At 34.3% G+C, this 23,707-nt stretch overlaps 2 protein-coding genes across 4 annotated transcripts; one reads left to right on the top strand and one right to left on the bottom strand.

Annotated features, from left to right (window-relative positions):
* Positions 1–1,970: 1,970 nt before the first annotated feature.
* Positions 1,971–2,894, bottom strand: LOC144424433 (uncharacterized). The gene has a single exon (XM_078113774.1). It carries the CDS (start codon positions 2,892–2,894, stop codon positions 1,971–1,973), a length of 924 nt encoding a protein of 307 aa, XP_077969900.1.
* Positions 2,895–8,180: 5,286 nt separating this feature from the next.
* On the top strand, positions 8,181–23,198 carry LOC120331025 (complement receptor type 2-like). Of its 3 annotated transcripts, none has more exons than XM_078113657.1 (24): positions 8,181–8,329; positions 8,765–8,953; positions 9,584–9,769; positions 10,410–10,592; positions 10,743–10,934; positions 11,326–11,511; positions 11,972–12,160; positions 12,543–12,728; positions 12,992–13,192; positions 13,876–14,073; positions 15,030–15,227; positions 15,448–15,654; positions 15,926–16,126; positions 16,306–16,503; positions 17,128–17,325; positions 17,557–17,754; positions 17,937–18,134; positions 18,504–19,352; positions 19,583–19,780; positions 20,917–21,114; positions 21,386–21,571; positions 21,938–22,126; positions 22,372–22,557; positions 22,967–23,198. In XM_078113657.1, the coding sequence occupies exons 1-24, from the start codon at positions 8,263–8,265 to the stop codon at positions 22,999–23,001; spliced, it is 5,016 nt and encodes a 1,671-aa protein (XP_077969783.1). In that variant the 5' UTR covers positions 8,181–8,262; the 3' UTR covers positions 23,002–23,198. The 3 variants fall into 3 exon arrangements, with proteins under 3 accessions (XP_077969783.1, XP_077969782.1, XP_077969784.1); XM_078113656.1 differs by having other exon boundaries at positions 22,911–23,198; XM_078113658.1 differs by having other exon boundaries at positions 22,891–23,198.
* The last annotated feature ends 509 nt before the right edge of the window (positions 23,199–23,707 follow it).

Genomic DNA, 23,707 nt, shown 5'->3' with positions numbered 1-23,707 from the left:
ATTTTGTGGTTGACAGTATCAAAAGCTTTTTTAAGGTCGAGAAATGTTGCACTGACATATTCTTTCCTCTCTAATTTATCATATATATGAGAAATAGTATCTAAGATGGCATGTGACGTGGAGTGATTGCTTTGAAAACCGAACTGTGATTTATTTATAACATCGTGCTTTGTAAAGAAGTCCATTAGCCTCCTGTAAATTAGACGTTCAAAAACCTTATCAACAGCAGATAATATGGATATAGGTCTGTAATTTGAAATTTGTTTTGTATTACCAGATTTGAAGATTGGAATTACTCTGGCAATTTTCAGTGAAGATGGAAATATCCCCAATCGAAGTGAATTATTAAAAAACTCAGTTATACAAGGTGCTATGATGTCTGCCACATACTTAAGGAAACGACTGGGAATGTTGTCAGCGCCAACCGCTTTATCCTCATTGAGGCATACTATTTCCATGGTCAGTTCATTCACTGTTGCAGGACTTAAGAATATGGATTGATTTACACGCTTGCTTAGAAATATTTTAAAGCCATCCATATCATTGGAGAATTTAGTACCAAGGTTGGACCCAACAGTGGAAAAATATTTATTGAATTCTTGTGCAATCAAGGACTTATCTTTAATGGTTCTGCCATTTTCCAAATCAATTTCATTAACACTTTTGGTTTTTTTATTTTTAGTAGATGCTATTTGATTAACAATTCGCCAAGTACACTTGGGGTTGCCTTTGTTTTGGGCAATCAATTTTTGAAAATACATTTGTTTGGCATCTTCAATGGCATGTGTTAGTGAATTGCGATATTTTTTATAGTATGAGGATTGAGAACTATTGCCGCATAAGTGGTGAGATTTGAACATCTTATGTCTTAAACAGATGCTGTCACGTAATTTTTTATTTATCCACGGTTTTTGCTTTATCTTTATTTGTCGACGTGACAGTGGTCTCAATGGGGCATGGCGGTTGATTAGGCAAGCAATAGAATGCATAAATTCTGCAAATAGTCTATCAAAATTATGACAATTCAAGTTTAACGCGACAAAGCGTTCATCAACTATGTGTAGTATATCTGACCGAAATTCATCGATAGAGAATGAAGACATATCCCTTGATAATATGACATCATTTATAGTGGATGGTTTAATGCCTTTAAGACAGCACATTATGGGAAAATGATCAGTGATATCAGATGATATCACATATGAATTAACTTGCACATCTGTCATGTTTGAATACATGTGGTCTATAAGAGTGGAAGAGCTACGTGTAACTCTAGTAGGCTTTGAAATGAGAGAAATAGCATTATAGGAAGTAAGCATATCAGAATAAGATGCAATTTGGGTGTTGGTATTTGATGCGAGTAAATTGATATTAAGATCTCCCACTATTATAAAATGTTTTTTAGATAATTTTGACATGCAGTTTTCAACAATGCTTGTAAATTCAGGAATATCACTTCTCGGATGTTTATAAATGATGCCAATGCTCATATTATTGAATTCATTTGTTAGGCTAATTTCGAACCATAAGTCTTCAGAATTTGGATAATTGAGTTGATAGTCACTAACTTCACAATAAGTAATGTCGTTTCTGATGAAGGCACCCACACCCCCTGCTTTTGAAGCAGAAGGGGTATGAATGAATCTGTATCCATCAATGCTTATATTGGAGGAGTGACTATTACCGGTATGTAATTTTGTTTCACTAATTGCTATTATATGAGGGGGAATAGTGAATTTTGACAACAGTTCAATTAATGGGTCAATATTTTTTTGAATTGATCGAATGTTGATGTGAATAATTGTTAAATCAATATCAACTGGAATATCATTCAAATTTGAAACTTCTATGTTGTCACATAGACAATTAGAAATATTAGCCATTTATCTTAGGGAGAATATGAAAAATGGATATATATACACTTGATAATATTAAAAGTTAATAAATAGACATGAATATCATATAATAACCTACTTTATTAAAAGCAGATCATCTTCAGTGATTATGGGGATGGTAGCAGTATCCAGGTTCTTTTTGATAAGAACTCTTCCATTATTTGTCCATAAAAATTTATATCCACAAGCACGCTTTAAATCCCTGGCTTTAAAAAATAGGTCTTTATTGGTATCCGAAAGATTTTCGATGACAAATACTTTGGTTGACCTGGAGATTTTTGGAAAAACTGTTGAAATGTCAAGTGATTTGATTTTGCTTCGATTCTTTATTATTCGGTCTCTCGTTTTTCTATTGATAAATTTGGCAATTATTGGTGATGGTTTTTTTTTATTATTTTTTGATAATCTATGGCAGTTTGAGATGTCGAATGATTGTATGGGGACATCAATTTTTTTACACAAGTCGGTAATCAGATTTTCACAGTTTTCACCGGTTGAGAATGGTATGTTGTGGAATTCCAGGTTATCAAGTCTGGAGCGACGTTCATGGTCTTGCTGTCGCTCTGTTAAAATGTCAATTTCCTCCTCTAGTTCTTGTACTAGATTTTCTAGGTCAGCCACTCTTTTTTTTGTTTTGATTGCTAATTTTTTGAGCTCACTTTGGCTGGAACAAAGCTCATCAAACTTTTTTGACATGAAGTGCTGGCTCTCTTTTATTTCATGAATCTCATTTTTGATTAGACCGAAGGATGTTACTTCTGTTTTGATCTCGTTTATAGAGTCTTTCAAAGATGTTAAAGATTCTTCTAAGCATGCACTGTTGGTGATGGCATGTGTCGAGTCAAAAGTAGATCTTTCTAGATGTTTCTCAATATGTTGTTCAATGATGGCAGGTATCTCGATGCGTAAAGTCTTAAGGACTGTACTTTCGAGAACAGACACCAAATTTGTAACGTCGTCTAACTCAATAGTGTTGGTCATTGTTGCAGCAGATATCATTTTTTCGATATCATTTTTTACTAGGCTTGCACGTAATTGACAAAAATCAATTCCGTAATTACGGCCAAATCGATTACGTAATGACCCCGTAATTGCGATATTTTTTTCACACTTTTAAACCTATCATAACAACCAATTTAATCCACTTCTATTCCGAATGGGACATCGACAGTTGAGACGGTTTGGTTTTCATATTTCCGCCAGTACTACACGCCGGCGACAGATGCTAAATACAAATATCAAGGAGTGAATTTAAATTAATTTTATTCTGATTTTTATCTTTTGTGTTAGCTTTGATTTTCCTTTATCAACCTTATCACCCAATTTTATGCGATCAATTTCATCATTACCAACACTGGTAAGTGGTAATATATTTATGAAACGATAGTTGACTTTTTTAAAATCGTATTAACGTATTAATACGAGTTTCGTATTAAATAAAAATTCCGGGTTTCTAATTTATAAATCAACGACGAGCGTATTCTCTCGTTTGATTATACTTGCGCTTGCCTCGCGACGAAGACTTGTTATTGTACCGTTTTTTACATTATCCGACTTTACTACCTAGTTAGCATTTTATAATAATTATTGATGCCGACTTATTGACGATATTCCGATTACCATGCTTCATTTCACATTAAATCATTTCGCGGCCTAAATGTTATAACATTATTTGCGATAAATTTAGATCAAATATTAATTATTTGCGCATAATTTAAATACCGTACTTATATGACATGCCTTCTCCGAAAATACAAAGTTATATCGCAAAACAATGCATTTTGTGACATTTATTTTGCACTCACGAAAATATTAATTTACTTTTCTAACTCAAGTCGACAATCCTATCGGCTAAGATTGACACAAGTTTGGTCGAGTGCCGGTGGTATTTGAGTCGACGATAAATCAAAATAAGTTGCCGCATTTGGTAAAGACTTAAAGATTTTGTAAAGACATATTTGGCCGAGATAGTGCGAGGCATTGTGAAAACAAGGCCAAGTCCGGACAAATATATAACGATAAAACCAGTAACAGAGTATCAAGATTTTGTAATAGAAAATGGATCTCGCGCAGAATAAACATGGGAAATCCCGTCTTTTTGTTGTTTCTCTGCCGTCTGAATCGCTTTACCGATGCCGAAAAGACTAAGTTGCGTCGATTCATTACGCAATTTCTCTTCCGTCGTCATATTGCTGTTTGATAAGCGCGACGTTAATTATCACGGCATTTACAAATAGACCATGTTTGGTAAGTTGATCTCTTACATTCTTTAGTCATTTCACCCGAAGAAGTTGAAACCAGGTGTGTTGGCGTCCATCGGTCTCAACACAATTCTATCCCATATCTACGCTTAATATGTACACTTGCCATTCTAGATAAGTTGATAATAGGTTAGTAAATGGCAACGCGTTATGCCTTCTCCATCTGCGTAACAAGAGAGAGAAAAACGGCTGCGAATACCGGAAATCTAACTTCTTCTACTTTTTAAACTTTAATTTTTTACAATCGACGGAACTGACTGCTCTGAAGAGAGCTCGTTTCAATCGCGAAAGTGCTCCACCAATAATTACGAATTTACGTAATTCGTAAATTCGCTTCCGTAACTCGAAATAATTCAGTAATTCCGTAAATCCGTAAATTACGTGCAAGCCTATTTTTTACGCGTTTAACAAATTTATTATTCTGTGCATCTGCTTTTTTGTCAGGCATATATAAATGAGAGGTATATATATATAATTTCATATTTTATTGAGTTGACTTAAAATGCCATTTCGGATCAAATTGTTACATTACTAGTGCGTTCTACTCAATAAAATATGAAATTATTGGCGAGTCAACGGACTTAACGCCTAGTCGTTGCTTTACACTGATAAGAGGTAAATGAAGTTCTGAAGTTTATGTTGTCACATGTCGGAATATCCGCAAATGTTGTTCTTTATACTTTATCCTAAATATAAAACTCCCCAAAACTGTTTTTCTAACTTCACGTTTTTCTATACATTACCAACCAATATGGAGATATCTTCGGAAAGACGTACATAATTTTCACTGAAAGGTTCACTCTATGGGAGATGTACCATTTCAGAAGTAACTTGCTGTAATTTTTCTAATGCCAAACATAAATATTAGAACCGCCTCATCTTCTTATATAGGAATTTGAATTGTTATTCAAAAAAAAAAATATCGGCAGTAAGCTATGTTCACCGACAGCCAAAAAAAATCTGCAGAAACAACATGTCGTGCATTTCAATTTAAAAATGTGAAACTATCGGATGCCTCGCTCTAAATTACATTACCGTTCCTATTTACTTCACTATTTTCGAGTTCATCAAAATATAAGAAAAGTTGAGCACCGTCGTCTTCACACTGATATTTTCCAATTTGAGGCCGTTCATTGCGAATCATGTTTGCCTGCGAACTTCAGAATTATTTATCGGTATTTCTTACAATAGTGGTTAGTCCAGAATTGAAAAAATACAAATAAAATTATTTTCATCCCGTGACCTAAAACACGCGTTAATTGGCATGTCATTTTCGCAATAACCAGTTTATTTTATGCATTGCCATAAATTCACTGGGAAAGCATGTTCAATGGCCAGAATATTAGCAGTGATGAGAAGACAACTTACTAAAGCTGTGTCTGAAACGCAAATAAGGCCTGTATGACTCAGGCAAAACGAATCTTCTATTCACATTCTAATGGCAAGGATGAAGCGGGGACAACTCGTCAGCCACAGCGTATACTTCCACAGTGTCAGAGAAAGTAGAGCGTCTGGTTCAGAAGATGATATATCAGGGAGTGAGTGGAAATGGGGTCAAATTCACCGTAGTAAGTCCAATTGCTTCCATAAAAAGAATAACTAATTGAAGTCGACAAAGCGTCGTCTTCTGAAACTGACCCCGACAAAGCGAAACTAGTTGAATCCTGTCCCGTTACAAGACGGGTCAGAGGTGAGTTAGTTACAGACTTATTGTATTATTCAATGCAAACTTCTTTGTCGGCGAGCTAATATTGTTCTTGCAAAAATTTAAAGTCAGCATATATACCGATGCTGGTATTACTTGAATTATGATTATCGCTATTGGAGAAGGTGGTATAAGGGCCCGTATATGTTGTGGTACTCATTTAGGTAATTATATATTCTAAGCCGTGTCGAGTTGAGATGTATTCAACCATAATCTCAGTGTGAGATTATCGAATTTTAATACTCAAATAAATTTCTAATAAAATATTCAGTCAAGACCAAATCTGCGTCACATGAACATTATATAAAATCTTGTGTTGTCTCAGATGGAATCAGTTGTTTTTAAAAATGTTAACACTTAAAATTTTTATTCATCGCGCTTTACATCCCAATACAGGCGACACAATATTTCCTGCGCGTGAAACATAAACTTGACAATCATTTACTGAGAATATATTCCATTTTCTCTCTATTTTATATTTGCGCTTTATTATCAGTGAATCAGTTGAAACGTACTAACCATAATATGCTATATTAAGTATCTTTAAATTTTAGAAGGAATAAAATATTACGCACTCCAATCTAGACCAACAAGTTGTCATGCCATTGTGGAATTCTCAGCCTATTTAGATAACCATTTGCAACGAAATGCGTGAATTTTAATTAAGTGATCAAGTTCAGACATTGAGTTCCATTTGATATACGTGTTTAATAATCCCAAATAATTACAATGTTCTAGTGCTTGAAACAATCGAATTTGGCATGCGTTGCAGACTTTGTGGTATTATATTGTATTTGTTTACACTAATACCATAGCCAAGTCCATTTCTAAACGTAGTTGAACTATTATTCATATAACTATAGCATATTTGACATGGCCAATGAATGTTCTTGCTCTGTCATTGTTAAAGTTTTACATAAAAGTTTTGTAAGAAATGTAAGATATGTCTATAGGCAGAAATTTTCCTTCATTACTATGTTTTTTTTACTGACGTCAAGTGTTCAGCGTTGGTTTAATGCTAATAAATAATTTTTCACACATTTTTCAAATTACATGCAAAGTGTGTCGACATTTATGTTGTCTTACCCTTGTCTTGCTATATATTCACAACACATCGCGTGCACGTTTAGATACGTGTAGACACGTATGTGCAACATAAAGACATTAAATTGTAAAATTTCATTTGAACATATCGGAATTTTGTCCTAAGATATCGCTTGGCCTGTAAATCTCAATATTTCGTCTTAGAGCGATGCGTATACGAAAATATTTTTAATGAGAAAACAATATTTGTGGATAAAGAAAATGTATAAATTGAATAAAACATTTGCGCAATGTTACCCAGCACATATTGTATTGAGTAAAGCATGTCTTTGTTTAATGCGAAATGGTTCTTGTGTAATATCGTTTTCCTCATTTTCGTTCTGATGTATGATTCATTTCAACTTCATTTTGAAAATTTTTGAACTTTTCTGTTGTATTTGATTAATCATTTGTACTTCACTATTCTCCTCATTTTACTCCTTTCAGTATGATGGCTTGAAAGGTACTTCTAAATTTATTTGGATATTTATATTATTTTTAAACCTTCCTCGTTTAGTTTATTTTTAGTAAGCTCTGATAACACAGTGTAATATATATATATATATATATATATATATATATATATATATATATATATATATATATATATAAATATTTAGATTGATTTGATGTTCATTGCAATGCTGCTCCAAAATATTTTATCCAGCACTGAAGAATTTTGTGATACTTCTAGGTCGATTCATGACAGTATTTTCTACATTTTCACGTTCAATTACTTGAAATACGGGAGTGTATATTGTCATAGGTGGAATACAAATATATATATATAGTTAAATATATCCATTGGAAGAATGCTTGTCATAAAATTTATTATTTTAATTACCCGCTATGTGAAAAATCAGAGCTATGATGTTTTGCTTTATACCTCACGTCGGGTGTAAGGTATATGATTATATACATAGAATAAAATGAAATTCACATGATAGCAGCTAACTCATATTGGCAGAGTCTTGTTTTCGTATTTGACATTAATGTCAATGTCACAGTCCAGATTATATCCTGTTTTTTTTTGCTGCATCATTGCCTAATGTTACCGAATACTTAGTCACGAACGAAGTATTGTTGAATAACACATCGTGCAAGCGATGGTCTCGCATAAATTTCGAAATTACTACGATTTTAATATATCGTGTTCTGCAAATCGTAAACTTGACACTTTAATTACAATCAAGATTTGAGATGCTCGTGGCACGATCTTGAAAAAAATGCGCGAAACGAACTCATATAAATACGCCAAAGGCAAGGAAAGAAATCATCAGTGCTTGTTTCTGTTGACAGGCGACGAAAGACACCGATCATGAGAGAAATCACATCGATCGCGTTTGTGATTTTAGCTGCAATGTCGCTAGTCGTTTGCATCGAAGGTAATTTTGCATTGAATTACATTTTATTCACAGCTAAATATGACCTGCTCGAGTTTTTTCAAAAAATTAGGTTACAATTATGATATATGCATTTCATTGGTTGTAATTTGAGATTTTGTTATTAATGATATAAAACCTGAAATATAACAAATATAAATCAATATAATCTGTATTGTACAATTTTAGCATCCTAACCGCTATGAGAATTATGCATAGCATTTGTAAGTTTTTTTGATTACCATTGGTAATATATGATTATTCTTCAAATAAAATAAGTTTGGGTGATTTGTCACCAAGTCAAAAATCGGTCATTTGGATTTTGTGGCAACCTTTCTGATGATAAGAAAAGTGTCGAGTTTTAACTAGTTTCCAAAGACATGTTTGCAAGATCATTCTATCTGGTCTATTTTTCATTGATGGATGTTTTGTTTTCAGGTTGCGGCAGTCCAGATGTGCAAAACTCATACATGCAAACAACAGCTAAAATTTACAACGGCAGATATAGTCCTGGTGACGTGCTTTCTTTTCAATGTCACGAGGGATACAAGATGACAGGGGCAGCAAGAATAGTCTGTCAATTTCGTGGCCGTTGGAGCAGGTCACCTCCAAAATGTATTCAGGAGGGTAAGTAAAATATTCTTGCATATCTCAATGTTTAGTATTTCATCTCTAGCTATTGCTATGAATAGTCATAAAAGTAAAAGATGGCTCTGGTTTATTTTTTAAGTTTGCAATATACAATAACGGACGTTTGTTTCCACAAGGGTCATGTAAAAGTAAAATTATTAGTCTCTATAGTACGCTGTTGATATTGAAAAATGTATAGACTACGAGCATAGACACGTAGCTGCTGGGCACTCATTTTGATCAACTGATTAGGAGGCTGAAACACACACGGTTGGTCGTTTTCATGCGCTATGCTTGATGCCCTTTTCTATGTGTTTAAATTATTGTTGCCTGTGTTAGGAATACTATTAATATAGACGTAAGTGCTTATTATGCAAACAGAAGTTGCAGTTGAGGTTGCATTTATTCTTCAAGTTTAGGCAAAATATTCGAAAAATGAAAGCAAGTGCTAGATTTTTTACGATGTTTGTAACTGGATCGGTCTAAATTATGTATCGAACACGAATGCTAACACAATATGAACCGAATTAAAATGCGTCACAGAGCTTAAAGAAAAGTTATAACTTTGATTTAAGTCGAATTTCACCGAAATATATATGAATATTTATATATTGACTCACTTCTTAGGGCAAACATGCGTAGCTCCAAAACATAATGACTATCAACACGAAGAGTACTCGAAAATGAGATATGATGTTGGCGAAACGATTGAATACAAATGCAGATTCGGATACTATGTGCCATCGACAAGATACATGACCTCGACATGTATGTCCAATGGGAAATGGAACAACAGGCCATACAAATGCCAAAGTAAGTATTTCGGACTTAAATAAACTAAATTACTCATTATAATACTACCATAATTAGGCTTACCATACGTCCTGCTTTAGGCGGGACAGTCCCGCTTTTCAGCGTTTTGTCCCGCCGTCCCGATTAGTCAGTCAAAAGTCCCACTTTTCCAGCGTAATACACAAACATGTTCTCGTTACTGTTGTTTCTGTGTAGCGCAGCGCTAGCCTACTTACTGAAGGTGAATGCGTTCGTTTCCCGCTTATTCCCATTGATGGCAGACGTATCGCATGTAAAACCAATACTAATTAGTCTAAATTCGAATTATTTGTACCGGTATCGTTAACGTCAATTCCTTCCAATTTTTCGAACTGAACCCGATATTTGGACAGAGAATATGCGCTTGAAATTTCGATAAAAATATGGTCGATAAAGACCGCCGAAACAGCTTTAAATGTAGGAATGTAGGCCTATGTAGTAAAATCGGAAAATGTGACGTTATAAAATCACAGCTAAGGGGTCGTTGTCTTTCGGGGCGTCCCGATTTGAAGTCACAAAAATATGGTAACCCTAACCATAATCGAAATGTGTTTATTCAAACTAGCAAGAGCCAATTGTTTAAATGAATTCCAAATATTTACTTGATTTAAATTTTTTCTAGGATATTGTGTGAATCCTAAGATTTTTTTCGGTGGTGATTTCTACCCAGACAAACCTAATTATAAGTATGGCGAAAAGGTTTATTATGCATGTCCTGGCCAACATTCGAGATATGTATATTCAACATGCTCTATCACCGGCGTATGGAAGCAAGCAAGAAGAACTAGTACCGATAGATGCTTTGGTAGGAACTTTATTATGTAAAAGTTTGAAACTGATTTTTATAATCTATGACCGAATCAGGAACTTGCAATCAGTTCTGAACAATGGTATTTTCATCTTGCATCGTTTTACTCTGTTTCAAACTAATACCATCTTGCTACGCTGTTTACAGACTATTGCAAGATGCCTGATATGGAGTATGGAAGTTATGAACCTAAAATGGACAAATACAGACAAGGTGCTAAAATCAAGTATTCCTGTGAAGAAGGTTATTACATGTCCTACGTACGCGGAAGTAGGAAAAGCAATACTGCGACATGTCAAAGCAGTGGGATGTGGGATATGAGGAAGCCAATGTGTAAAAGTAAGTTCAAAAATAGTTCAAACATCGGTGAAATACATTTTCGTTCGAGTCAAAAATGAAGATAAAAGTCGAATAACATGATCTGCCCTACGGGCTTGTTAACTGTTAGCTTGCGTACAAACGTGAATAAAGATTATACCCTTTTGACTTTGTTGTAAATTAATTGCTATAAATCTTTTAAACAAGTTTAATCTTATAACTTATTGCGCGGATTACGTCTTGAAAATCTATAATGTCAATATAAGAGTTTCACGATTTTCAAGATAAAAGTCACGATTCAAATAAGGTATTCGCATTTGTTAGCCCAACGAGTTCAACATCGCTATGCTGAATACCAGACATTAAGTAGCGATAAGATGTTATCTTTAAAAATTAAAATATTATTTTACAGAATATTGCATGCCACCCGATTATCGAATGCATAATCATCGTCCTTACAGGAAAACAAAATACCTTCCCGGAGAAAATATTTACTACTATTGTATGGAAGGTTTCTTGAAACCAAAGACATACACATACAGACAAGCCCGATGTATGTCTAACGGCATGTGGAATACGAAGCCATACAAATGTGAACGTGAGTAATTATATAAATGCAATTATTTTCGACGTATACATACTGGTAGTGACAGCGATACTTTCTCATCATAAAGAAACAAACGAAAAAAACGAATGAAAAATATGTATATTTTAATATCTGGTATGATGGCTACAACGCACTGGCCTACGGCCTAGACTCACTAGAGCAAGTACGTTTTGGGATTATGCGCAGGTTTTTCTTTTTCCTGCTTTTTCTCTCTTACCGGGTCTGCCTTGCTAATATCAGAAGATCACAAGTTATGACTGCGACTATGTCTGAAAAATATAATTTCTTCTCGTGAAACTTGAATATATATAAATACAAAAAAACGCAAACGTAATTTCACTTAAGCTGAAAGCCGAAGCACCTTATATCCTAAATCTATAGTGTCATCACAGCGCCCTTGACTCGTTCATTTGCACATATGATTGTACAAAAAATTAATTTCCATTCAAAGGATATTGCATGATTTTTGACCACACCAACTTTTATCATAAACCATATGCAAAGCTACGATACAAGCCAGGTGAAAGAATGATGATGTACGAATGTATGGACGGATATCACAAAAAATCAGACAAACCATATGACATGCCTTTATGTGAATCCGACGGCAAATGGGACATGCCACCTTATCATTGTTTGAGTAAGTCTCAGAATATATATTGATTTTCCAAATTAGAAGTTTTTAGAGATTGCCGCTGAGGATCAGAGGACACAATATCTCAAAGTTGGTTTCGCAATACAGTATTGGTATTTTTGAATTTTTCGATGTTTGTGAATTTAAATGCCCCCATTGCGAATTAGTAGGCCAGCATTCACAAATGTCATGCTTCAAGAACATCGCAAACTAAGAAATCGAGAATATTTGTTCAGTACAATAAACCTGGACAGTGATTCAATTCAGTAGAGGGCGTCATAAACCATATATATTCACAATGCAATGCCTAGTCGAGGTTGGCTGAACATAGAATATAATCAAATAATAAAGTGATTGTTAATGTCATATAGAAGTAATTTAATTATAGAATATTGTGACGCTCCGATGATAAAACACGGAAGTTCCCTACCCACGAAAACAAAGTACAAATACATGGAAAAGGTAACATACCAATGTGAAGACGGATACACAATGCAACACAAAGCCGAGATATACGAAGAAAACACGTGCGATAAATATGGAAAATGGAAACACATGACTCCGATGTGTAAAAGTATGATAACAACGACTTTACTTTAGCTAGTTTCTTGAAATAAATGTTATCTCTTATCATTTTGATAACAAATTCTGAAAAGTGTTAAATGTACAATTTACAAAAACCCTTTCGCACTTTGCGTTGCAAAACAAGTTTGCTTTAAAACAAAGTCAGTTTCTTTATCACGAAATTTTTTCTACATTTAAATTCTTCGTATTGGGTAAAATTTTCCTCAGTTATTGTGTAAATTAAAAAATATTATCTGAACCTATTTTTACTAGAATATTGTATGAAGCCAATGATAAAAAACGGTCGCAGTGTTCCTGAAATGGAAAAATACAACATTGGGGACCGTGTTAGCTACAAATGCGATGAAGGATACATGGCTAAATATTCAGGAGCGTGGATTTACGAATCAAATCTTTGCATGGAAACTGGGAAATGGGAGCATATGTCTGTAACCTGCGAAATTGACAATTCTGGTACGTTCACCGCCATTGTGAAAGGTTTTTGAAAATTCATGACATTACCTTCATTTCTTTTCATAATTTCGTAATTTATTTTTTTATCTGAAACTATTTTAAATACAAACCCCTAACTCCTTACCTCTCAACTTTTATCGCTCTTGCTTATTTCAAGTACAATTTGCAAGCTCGATAAGTATTGATTCTGAAAAACGTAAAGGGCATTGAGTATGTTGGATTCGGTTCTCAAAATTTTAGGTTTTTGACTCATTAATATGTTTAATTCTGTTTTAAAATTTTAATTTCAAAATATTACTCCCGTTTAGAGAATTTAAAGGCATGTTTGGGAGTTGATATCTCGAGATTTAGAGTGAAAATATTATGAATTACTAGGCGTTTTATTTTAAATCCATATTAGTAAGCACACTTTGTGGTGAAATATATGACCAAAATTTAATAAAATGTTAAACTCTCGCAAATATAGAATTTAGTGGCAATACAAGTTATTCACAACTGAACCAAAATGTTAATACTATATTTTGAATATTCGTCCAGACCGCAAGGAAATTTAGCCCGTTGTTTTTAAATGCGATAAATTAGTTAGTTGTATGGAGGTATGAAAGAAATTATTGGTCAGTTATATAAGTTACATCAAATGTCCTAATGACATGTCATAGCTTTAATTCATGTTCACTATATAGGAAAATGTCAACCGCTCCAAATTAGCAACGGATCTTACATGCCTGCTAAAAAATATTACGAAGTTATGGATAAAGTATCGTTTAAGTGCAACGACGGATATGGAATATTTTTTGAAAAAGATTGGTTCGAGTTGGCAACGTGTATGACTGGTGGAAAATGGGATTTCGATCCTCCTAAATGTAGACCGGATGACATGAGTGAGATTTTTATGATTTGCGGTTACTTCAGAATGGGATGGAAACAACGCGCCAAATGGGCAGCCACTGATTCATAGAAAGATGATGATTAGATTGGATTAGTGGAAACGTTTTCTTTCGGCATGTCCTACCTAAGCTATCAAACACGCAAGCAGATGGAGAATAATACAAATATCTGCAACTTGACGCAATGTTTTTTTCAATGGGACGTCTAAAACCATATTGCTTTAATGCAGGGTCGTCCAATCTTTTTGGCCGAAGAGCCACATGTAATTTACTAATAATTGCGCGGGCCACTTAACATGGTAGTTATGTTCTAGTTTTGCTACAGGCTAATGAAAAAACAAACAATAGTTTCCTGATATCAGAAATAAATGATAAATTAAAGTTCTTGATTGTTTCTGTTGGTGCCCAAATCACAACGGAAGTTTCACATTTATAGTTTTAGTCTGACACAACTTTCTATGATTTACACTTACTCAGTATGTATTTGAGAAAATGAATATTTGATTTGAGAATCTGCAACAAACAAAAAAAAACAATATTCTGGTAAAAACTGGATTAAGTTTCTAACTTGTAAGTGTAATAACGAGAATATCGGTCGGAGACCGAAGACTTATCGATAGAAAGCTCCCGTATCGGATCCCCCGAAACAGCGCTCTTACTCCACACCATGTGTCCCATCACTAATTAATTAATAACTCTCTAATTATACGACATAATTCATCCAAAAACAAAAGGCTTCTGGTCCGAGCTATGGTGAATGCACATGATAAATTTGGAGCAGATTCAACCTCGCTTTCGTGAGATATCGCGTGCTTCTAACAGACAGACAGACAAACAAACAGACAAATACCTATCAACATACTTACCGATCTTAAGTTCGATAAGTAATAAATAGAGAAGATATTTTACAGCCAAAGAATGTAAAGCTATTTGCATAATATACATTTCAGAATTCTGCAAAGCACCGATGATAATGCATGGATCGTATGAACCTATGAATAAAATGTATAGCAAAGATGATCGAGTGTATTTCAAGTGTGATGGAGGATACCAACTTTATTTCCCAGAGGACTGGTTTGAGTTTGTTACTTGTCAAAGTGACGGAAATTGGGATTTCAAGCCACCAAAATGCAGAAGCATGAGTAAAAGTAAAATGTTCCTTTCCTTATCTTTTTTGTTTTTGTTTTGCTGTCTTTCAACCTGTACTTTATTTTTAATTTTGTTCTGCTGTTTTATGTCCATTTCCTCTCAATTGTTCATCTTTTTTTCTGTTTGCTAATTAAGTATAATTTTTTCATATTTTCTGTCACCCCATATCCTTTTCATTTTTTGTGGTGGATTATTTGAAATTATGATTTGTATTTCTAGGCTACTGTAATCCTCCAGAATTCATTAATGGCATGTATATGCCTGCAATGAAAATGTATGAAGAAGGGGACAGATTATACTTCAAGTGCACAACTGGCTATCAGATATTTTACGGTAAAGATTGGTTTGAATTCAGCACATGTCGCAATGACGGAAAGTGGGATTTCAAACCTCCGATGTGTAGAAGATCGGTCAGCGATGATGAAAGTAAGTAGAAGCGTCATCTCATCCCCAGAATGTAACAAAACCTAATTCACAAGAAAGCTGCTCAATACGCGTTGTCACTTCATACCGATATGATGTATACAGCCCAACAAAAGGTTACTTGCCCTCCGAGCAAACGGATGCGTCAACTCCAATTTTCACTTCTGCGAGTGAAAGTGCGACATACTTGGGCTGATGGTGTTGCTTTTATTAGATTATTGTTGAAGTTGAATTGATACCATAGACGCATTTTTTAATTATTATTTTCCTACAGAATTTTGCTACGGCCAGGAAATTATTCACGGTATGATGCAGCCTCAAAAGTACATGTACGACATCGGAGATACGGTTAAGTACAAATGCAAAAACGATTACATGATACATTACGAAGACGAAGAACCATTCTCCTACGACGAGTGTAAGCCTGATGGAACATGGAAACATACCGCTCCGAAGTGTATTTCTAAATTGCAAAGTATGTATGAAGCAAGATAAAGCTATATGAAACTAACTTACAATTATTTTAAGAATGCCCTTAGTTTGTCCTCGGTAGAATTCTACCCTATGGTATTGGAACATAATCTATCTTGAGTGTGCAATCTTTATTAATTTGATGATTGAAGAGAATGTTATTGTTCATATTGTATTTTTTAGACTACTGTTACCCTCCTGGCATGATGTACGGATCGTATATGCCGGCTATGAAAATGTATAAACCAGGAGATCGACTCCGATATAAATGCAAAAAGGGATATGATTTGTATTACGACGACGATGGATTCGAGTATTCAACTTGCATGAAAAATGGCAAATGGGATAAAGAGCCACTGAAGTGCACAGACAGTCAAAAAAGTAACATTATAAACTAATTATTCTCTAAACAACCCTAAACAATTTTTCGCCAATAAAAATGATTACATAAATCTAATGAGCTATTGAATTTGTACAGTTATCATCAACTTATTGGTGGATACTACGGTTAAGCCTGCTTATTTATATTTATCATAGCGATATGCTCCAACATATTTCTTGAACGCTTTATTTAAAAGTATCCATTTACCTCATGTATTCATACGAAATATGATATGCAACAAACTTAATGAAGTACTACTGTCAAGGTTGATACGTAATTTCGAACCCTGATTTGTGTCATGCTATAGATGTTAACTGATATTTTTAGAGTTATTTCTGAAAATCGTGCCTTTTTGTTTAGGCTGATAATAAAGTTAAGTTCTGAGACATGGTATCAAACCTATCAGGGCACTAGTGAGATGTCCTTTGACATACTTGTTAGGATGGCGCCACACACAGGATGACAAATGGCACCATTACTGATTGTCTTTGCCGCGAAAAATTTTAATATACTCCGTAATTATAAAAGTGTTGATTACAGTTTTTCTAAAGCATTCATTTGTTCATTGAATCTAGAATTTTAATAATTCAAACAAGTAAGAAACTTTCATTTTGTTTGTGCAGTGTATTGCCAGAAGCAAATGATTGAAAATGGATTTTACAAACCAGTTATGAAAATGTACCTTCCAAAAGATAAATTACATTATAAATGCAATACGGGATTCATGCTTTATTTTGAAAAGGACTGGTTTGAATTTGCAACTTGCAAAGATAACGGACTCTGGGATTTTGAGCCTCCAAAATGCATAAAAGCTGAAATGGGTAAGTGTCTCTCTCAGGGTGAACTACAATTGGCACCAATTACCGCAAGTCGTTTGTAGGGTACGGATTCGTAAATATATATTTCTTTGCTTCCACTCACTATCATTTTCAAAATAAGAAAGAAGAATAATTTGCTACCAGGTTTTAAAAAAAATATTTATACTCGTTAAGTTCACAGCTCACACTTTTCTCTAACACTGGAATATTTTCTAAACTGAACAAAATTTTTAGATTACTGCTCTCCGCCGCGAATCGATAATGGATTTCAAATGCCAATGAAATCTCAATATGCCATCGGAGACAAAGTGAAATACAGTTGCAAAATGGGATATAGGTTGTTCTACGAATTTGATTGGTATGAATTCAGCACGTGCAAGCCCGGTGGACATTGGGAATTCAAACCACCGTTGTGTAAAGACACGAGAATCAGTGGGTTTTTATCTGAAAATCTGAAAGAATATATGTATTCATATATGTTTGTTTATTTTTGCTAAACTATCTGCGGAATTTGCTAAACCCTTTCTTCTTATATGCAAAATCATAAGAATTCGATGTTTTCTATGTGGAGCAACAATTGACTGCACGTGCATGGAATTGTTTTTCTTTTTCAGAATATTGCAGTCCTCCAGAACATCCAAATGGATATTTCAAACCATTTAAAAGGATGTATGAAGAAGGAGATCGTGTTTACATCATGTGTAATATAGCGTTTAAAAAGCAATTCTATGATGAATCTCGGTTTGAATGCGTCACGTGTTTGAATGGAAAATGGGACAAGAAAATCCCAAAATGTGTGAGAAGAGACACGAGTACGTTTTGTATATTTTTCACTAAAAATATTGTAACAAATGTACACAAAAATTCATTAAATCAATTGAATAATAATACTAATTTAATTGGATGATATATTTGTTCAATGTAGATTTACTGCATGCATGAAAAATGCATGAAAAAATGAACAATGAAGATTAATTTTTGCGAATGTTTCAGAATATTCTGTTCATTATTTCTCCTTTAATGAAAACAACAGTTATTGGCGTAGACAATTTATATGGTCATGATCAAAGCAGAAATTTTGGTTCTAGGACATATTCTATTGCGATTGTACTTTGCGTATGCACAAAAATAAATCAATTTACACGTATTATTAATTTACATGTGTTTTTATCATTTTTTAGATTATTGTAAACCGCAGGCGATATTACATGGGATGTATGAGCCGCAAATGAAAGTGTTTTCTGAAGGAGACCGTGTTTGGTACAAATGCGAAGATGGTTATATGAAAGTAGAGGATGACGATGACCATGACCCCGATGAAGAGGACCATGAACATGGACATGACCATGATGATGATGATGATGACCATGAACATGGACATGACCACGATGATGATGATGACCATGAACATGGCCATGATGATGATGACCATGGCCATGGACATGACCACGATGATGACGATCACAGCCACGACAAAGGAAGTCATCACAGCCATGATGAGGATGATGACCATGAACATGAACATGACCACGATGATGACGACCACAGTCACGGTATGAAAGACCACAAGCATGGCCCCAATGATGATGATCATGAACATGGACATGACCACGATGATGACAACCACAGCCACGACAAAGGAAGCCATCACAGCCATGATGATGATGACCATGAACATGGACATGACCACGATGATGACGACCACAGTCACGGTATGAAAGGCCACCAGCATGGCCACGATGATGCTGACCATGAACATGGACATGACCACGACGATGACGACCCCAGCCACGGTAAGAAAGGCCACCAGCATGGCCACGATGATGATGCCCATAAACATGGTCATGACGACGATGATGAGGACCACAGCCACGACAAAGAAAGCCACCACCATGATGATGATGATGATGATGACCATGAACATGGACACGTCAACAACGACCACCATGAACACCATAGGGACTATGGAACTTGCTTGAAAAACGGCCAATGGGATCGAAAACCACCCAAGTGTATACGTAGAAATATGGGTTAGTTTCAATTACAATTAATTTTGCAACAACAGTGGAATTACACGAACATTTTGAACAATTTTTGACATACAAATTAGATTATAATAAGAATATCGTGAATGTTTTACTCACAAATGACGTAAAAGTGTAATGTGGTATAGGCTAATTTGCCTCCCCAATGCGTGTTGATGACATTTCTATTTATGTATATTTAATAACTTACCATGAAATCTCTATAAAATATCTAGATTATTGTTTGCCACCTGATTTCGATCACGGAAGATATAGTCCGATGAAAAAAAGATATTATCCTGGCGATACGTTGGTGTATTACTGTGATAGAGGACACATAATATTGTATCGTGGAGAAAAATACAGCAAAGCACAATGCCTGTCATCCGGAAAATGGGATCAAATGCCACCTATGTGCATGCATGAAAAGAAGCGTAAGTTGAAAAGTCAGCTATTGTGAATACAGGTCTGCCCGATTAACGTGTATTCTGGCAAGTTTGGATACACTGTTTAATACAGGTTGACTCCCAAAAAAATTATTTCTCAATTATTGCTGGGAAATTGCTAGGACGCTTTGCACAAACATCGGAAATTTTCATGCAACGGCTTCTGAACCGCGTCGCCGCGATTAGGCATTCGTTCAATAGAGCCGACTTTTTCACCGTAAATGTCTTTTTCTGTTGCGTAATATTCAATCCATGGCAACTACAAGAATTTAAAAGGACTTTCTATACTAATTTATTTGTGTTGAACGTAACTCGCGGTTGCGTCGACTTACACACAGATCAAAAGCATTACTATTCTAAAATACCACAGCAATCTGCGGACAAATTAATGTGAGATAATTTGCTCGATTATAATTAGTTTTGATACGTATTTTTGCGATCTTGTAAATTCGCTATCGCTGTAGTACTAGAAATTTCCCAATATCTGCTATAAAATCCCAAAGAGTGCAATTCGATTTAGTACAATATAAACACATATAAAGTATATTACGATAATATACTATATAAAAATTCAATTCGAATTATTGCGATTTTTCAAATTCGACAAATCTGAGCTGTTCTTGCAACACTGACTCCGCTATATCGCAATGCTGTCACTCAGATTACTTCAAAGATATCACTGTTAGAAAAATCTGAGTCTGCAATAAAATTCCATGGGGTTAGAGTTAGAATGTCTAAAAAGATCGTTGCTATTGACAAGTCCTGACAGCGATTCAGCAGAAAACCAAATGAGTGATTGAAAAATTTGTGCAACTGATGCAAGTTTGCCTCCAATGCCAAAGATTTGAATTTGAAACATTTTCTAAATTTTTAGAGAGAACTTTTGTACAAAGCATCCTATATGTCCAAAATTTCGGGTTATAATCAAACACAAATAGAAGTTTAAGCTCAAAGAAAAAAATTGGAGAAGAAGACTGTTGTCTTGTGATCATGTCTACTAGTTTATAAATAAAGCAAGGACACTTCCCTAAAGCATTGATAAAACACACATCGAACACATTATAGACTAATAGTGTAATATTCAGTTTAATATACATTTATTCGTTCTTTTCTATTCATGACAGCGTATTGCAAGTCGCCAATTATAATGAATTCCGAAATGCTTAAACCTGATAAGAAGTATTACATGATTGGGGACAGACTTTACGTGAAATGCAAATCTGGATTTTACAAGAAATATTCAGGCTATAATCAAATGTACAGCACTTGTGGCAATGGCGGAAAATGGGACATGATTCCGATGTGTGTAGAATTGCCGAAAAGTAAGTTGATTTAACTATTGATTGATTGATTTTGTTAGGTTGTTTTGATACAATGCTGTTTCTTCTGAATGCTATCAAAGCATTAAAGGTTTTACAAAACGTGAAAATCTGGAAGCAAGCCCATCTAAATTATTGTTGAAATAAGCCAGATCAAACCATTAGTCAACAAATGAATATACTGAATCAGTGTTGTCATTTGTGAATATTCCTTTGCCCTGAACGATTCAATGGTGAAGTGTAGGGGACGCAATAAAAATATTTTACTTTACAGAACTCTGTAAGTCACCTAAACATAATGTATATTTGCACAAATGCTATTCCAAAATGTACTACATGCCCGGCGACTGGATAAAATATGAATGTGATCATGGATATTATGACTCGTCTGGATCGATGCCAAAGTATGCAATTTGTAAATCTGACGGAACTTTTACTGTAATGCCTAAAAAATGTACAAGTGAGTACAAAAATGCTGTGATGATTTTTTTCTTTCTTTTGAAATAATTTATTAATTGAAATAATATTGGTCCATCGAAACTTAATAAAAAACACGAAAAGTAGGCTAAGTAAGGTTCATACTCGTGAAAATACAATTTCGTCAAAAATCTCTAATCGTAGGTAATTAAATGAATGTTGTGGTACACTTTTAGAGAGATCAAGTGTGGTGGTTGTTGTACCGATGTACGAATTCGTGTTGGATTTTGGCTATGCATATTATATATGTCAAACAAAATTTATATATCCCCCAAAAAAAGAAAATCAGTATTGCGTTGAACAATTTTTTCGAATACAACTTTTCTATTGATTTGATCTATTTTCACAGAATACTGTATGGTTGATGATATGAGATACAGATATCACACTCCAATGAAAAAATACTACAAACCCGGGGAGAAAATCAGTTATTCATGCAACGATGGATTTTACATGAAATATGAAGGAATGTCTCGTTCCAACGAAGCCAAGTGTTTGCCAGGAGGAATGTGGGATCGCGAAGCACCCAAGTGCATGAGTGAGTTTGGTTATTTTATCTTTAATTTATTTTTTACTTTGAGCTGAAGTGAAACTATATATATATCAAAATATGCCATTAATAATATACATATTTATAAGTTGTACGTAAAAAAAATATAATATCTTGATCAAAATTTAGTCTGCTTGGTACCACAGACTGCGAAATTTTTATTTTTTCAAAACAACAAATATATATATCTTTTTTTTAAATGCAACTAAGCATGGAAAAAATTTTATATACAGGAAATTGCTATGCACCAACAACTTACTTCAATGGTCAATATTTCCCGAAGAAATATGCATTTAATCACGGAGAGTCAATTTATTTTATGTGTTATCCTGGATATCAAATAATTTCTACTAAATCTTCGGTTACTTGCGGGCATTATGGAAAATGGGATGATTATATTCCAATGTGTTATGGAATGAGTGAGTTTGCCAGTTTTGTTTATGTATTGACTCAATAACAATAAAATTATCACATTCCAAAATTCTATATTATATCTCATGTTTTTTCCTTTTTAATGAAGTTTATGGATTAATACAGATCAAATCCCACTGAACAAATTGTTTCAACTATTGAAATTAAAATCGCTCGCTTGCAACATCCAATTCCTTTTGAGCATTTGGTATTTGCTTTATAGCGTCAAATAGTAAAATGTTTCCGAAATTTTCATTGGAAGTACGGGATTAATTATATGGCCTATTCATGGTATAGTGTTTGAAAATACATAATTAAAATTTGCCGTCTCCTCATTCTAGGCTCCCAACTATATTTTTAGAACCGACAATTCGATTTACTCGCACAATGACAATTACTTCATGATATTAATCTCAGGGGTGATGGATATGTCTCAAATGGGAGATAGATAAACGACAGGACGGAATTCTAACAACTTCAATCTAAATTCGAGAGCAAATTGGATGAAATATCAACAGTTTTCAATTTGTGACAGACGATTTTGGAGATGAACTACGTCATACAAGTGTATTTTATACATCCTCTATATATTGAAGTGGTGTGATTTAACAAGCTAACCGACAAAAATAAAACGAATCTTTTGTTGCAATTTTTTTTTTTCATCCAACCATGAATACCTAATAGCTAATACCCAATATATGATTGAAGTAATCCATGTCCCACAAGGTTTCAAGTTAGATTACCCACTGAGTTGTACGATTTCAAACATAATGTAAAGCCTGTTTCTGAAAGTTTACTCTGGGCAACAATCCATTATTTGGATCTCGACGCACGCAACCACAGTATAACTGTAATCCGCGTACGCGGTTGATTGAAGTTTTTTCTACCGCTAGGAGAGACCAAAGTTAGCAAAATATAAATCATATTCGTCCTCACGGGTATGTCAGACAAGGAGTTTATATTTGTTATATAGTAATGTGTGAACATTTATTTCAGAACTATGTCCACTGCTTCGTTTGACAAATTATCTTTGCGGTTGAATGTTTTCATTTATAACCCAAATTACAAGGCCTATTAAGAACTAATTAAAAGAAAAACTATTTAAAGAACAGGGTGCGGGAGACTGTCTGGCGAAAAAGCGTAATTAAGATTGAATGT

This window comes from Styela clava, chromosome 6 (genome assembly GCF_964204865.1).
Source record: "Styela clava chromosome 6, kaStyClav1.hap1.2, whole genome shotgun sequence".
Lineage (NCBI taxonomy): Eukaryota > Metazoa > Chordata > Ascidiacea > Stolidobranchia > Styelidae > Styela > Styela clava.
Note: the sequence above shows the minus strand (reverse complement) of the source record. Positions and strands in the feature narration are given on the sequence as shown.

Excerpts from the sequence above, each read along its gene's own strand:
- LOC144424433 (XM_078113774.1), bottom strand. The coding sequence starts at position 2,894 with ATGATATCTGCTGCAACAATGACCAACACTATTGAGTTAGACGACGTT.
- LOC120331025 (XM_078113656.1), top strand. The coding sequence starts at position 8,263 with ATGAGAGAAATCACATCGATCGCGTTTGTGATTTTAGCTGCAATGTCG. Across the intron at positions 14,074-15,029 it reads ATGTAGACCGGATGACATGA|AATTCTGCAAAGCACCGATG; the intron begins GTGAGATTTTTA and ends TATACATTTCAG. Across the intron at positions 19,781-20,916 it reads GTGCATGCATGAAAAGAAGC|CGTATTGCAAGTCGCCAATT; the intron begins GTAAGTTGAAAA and ends TATTCATGACAG.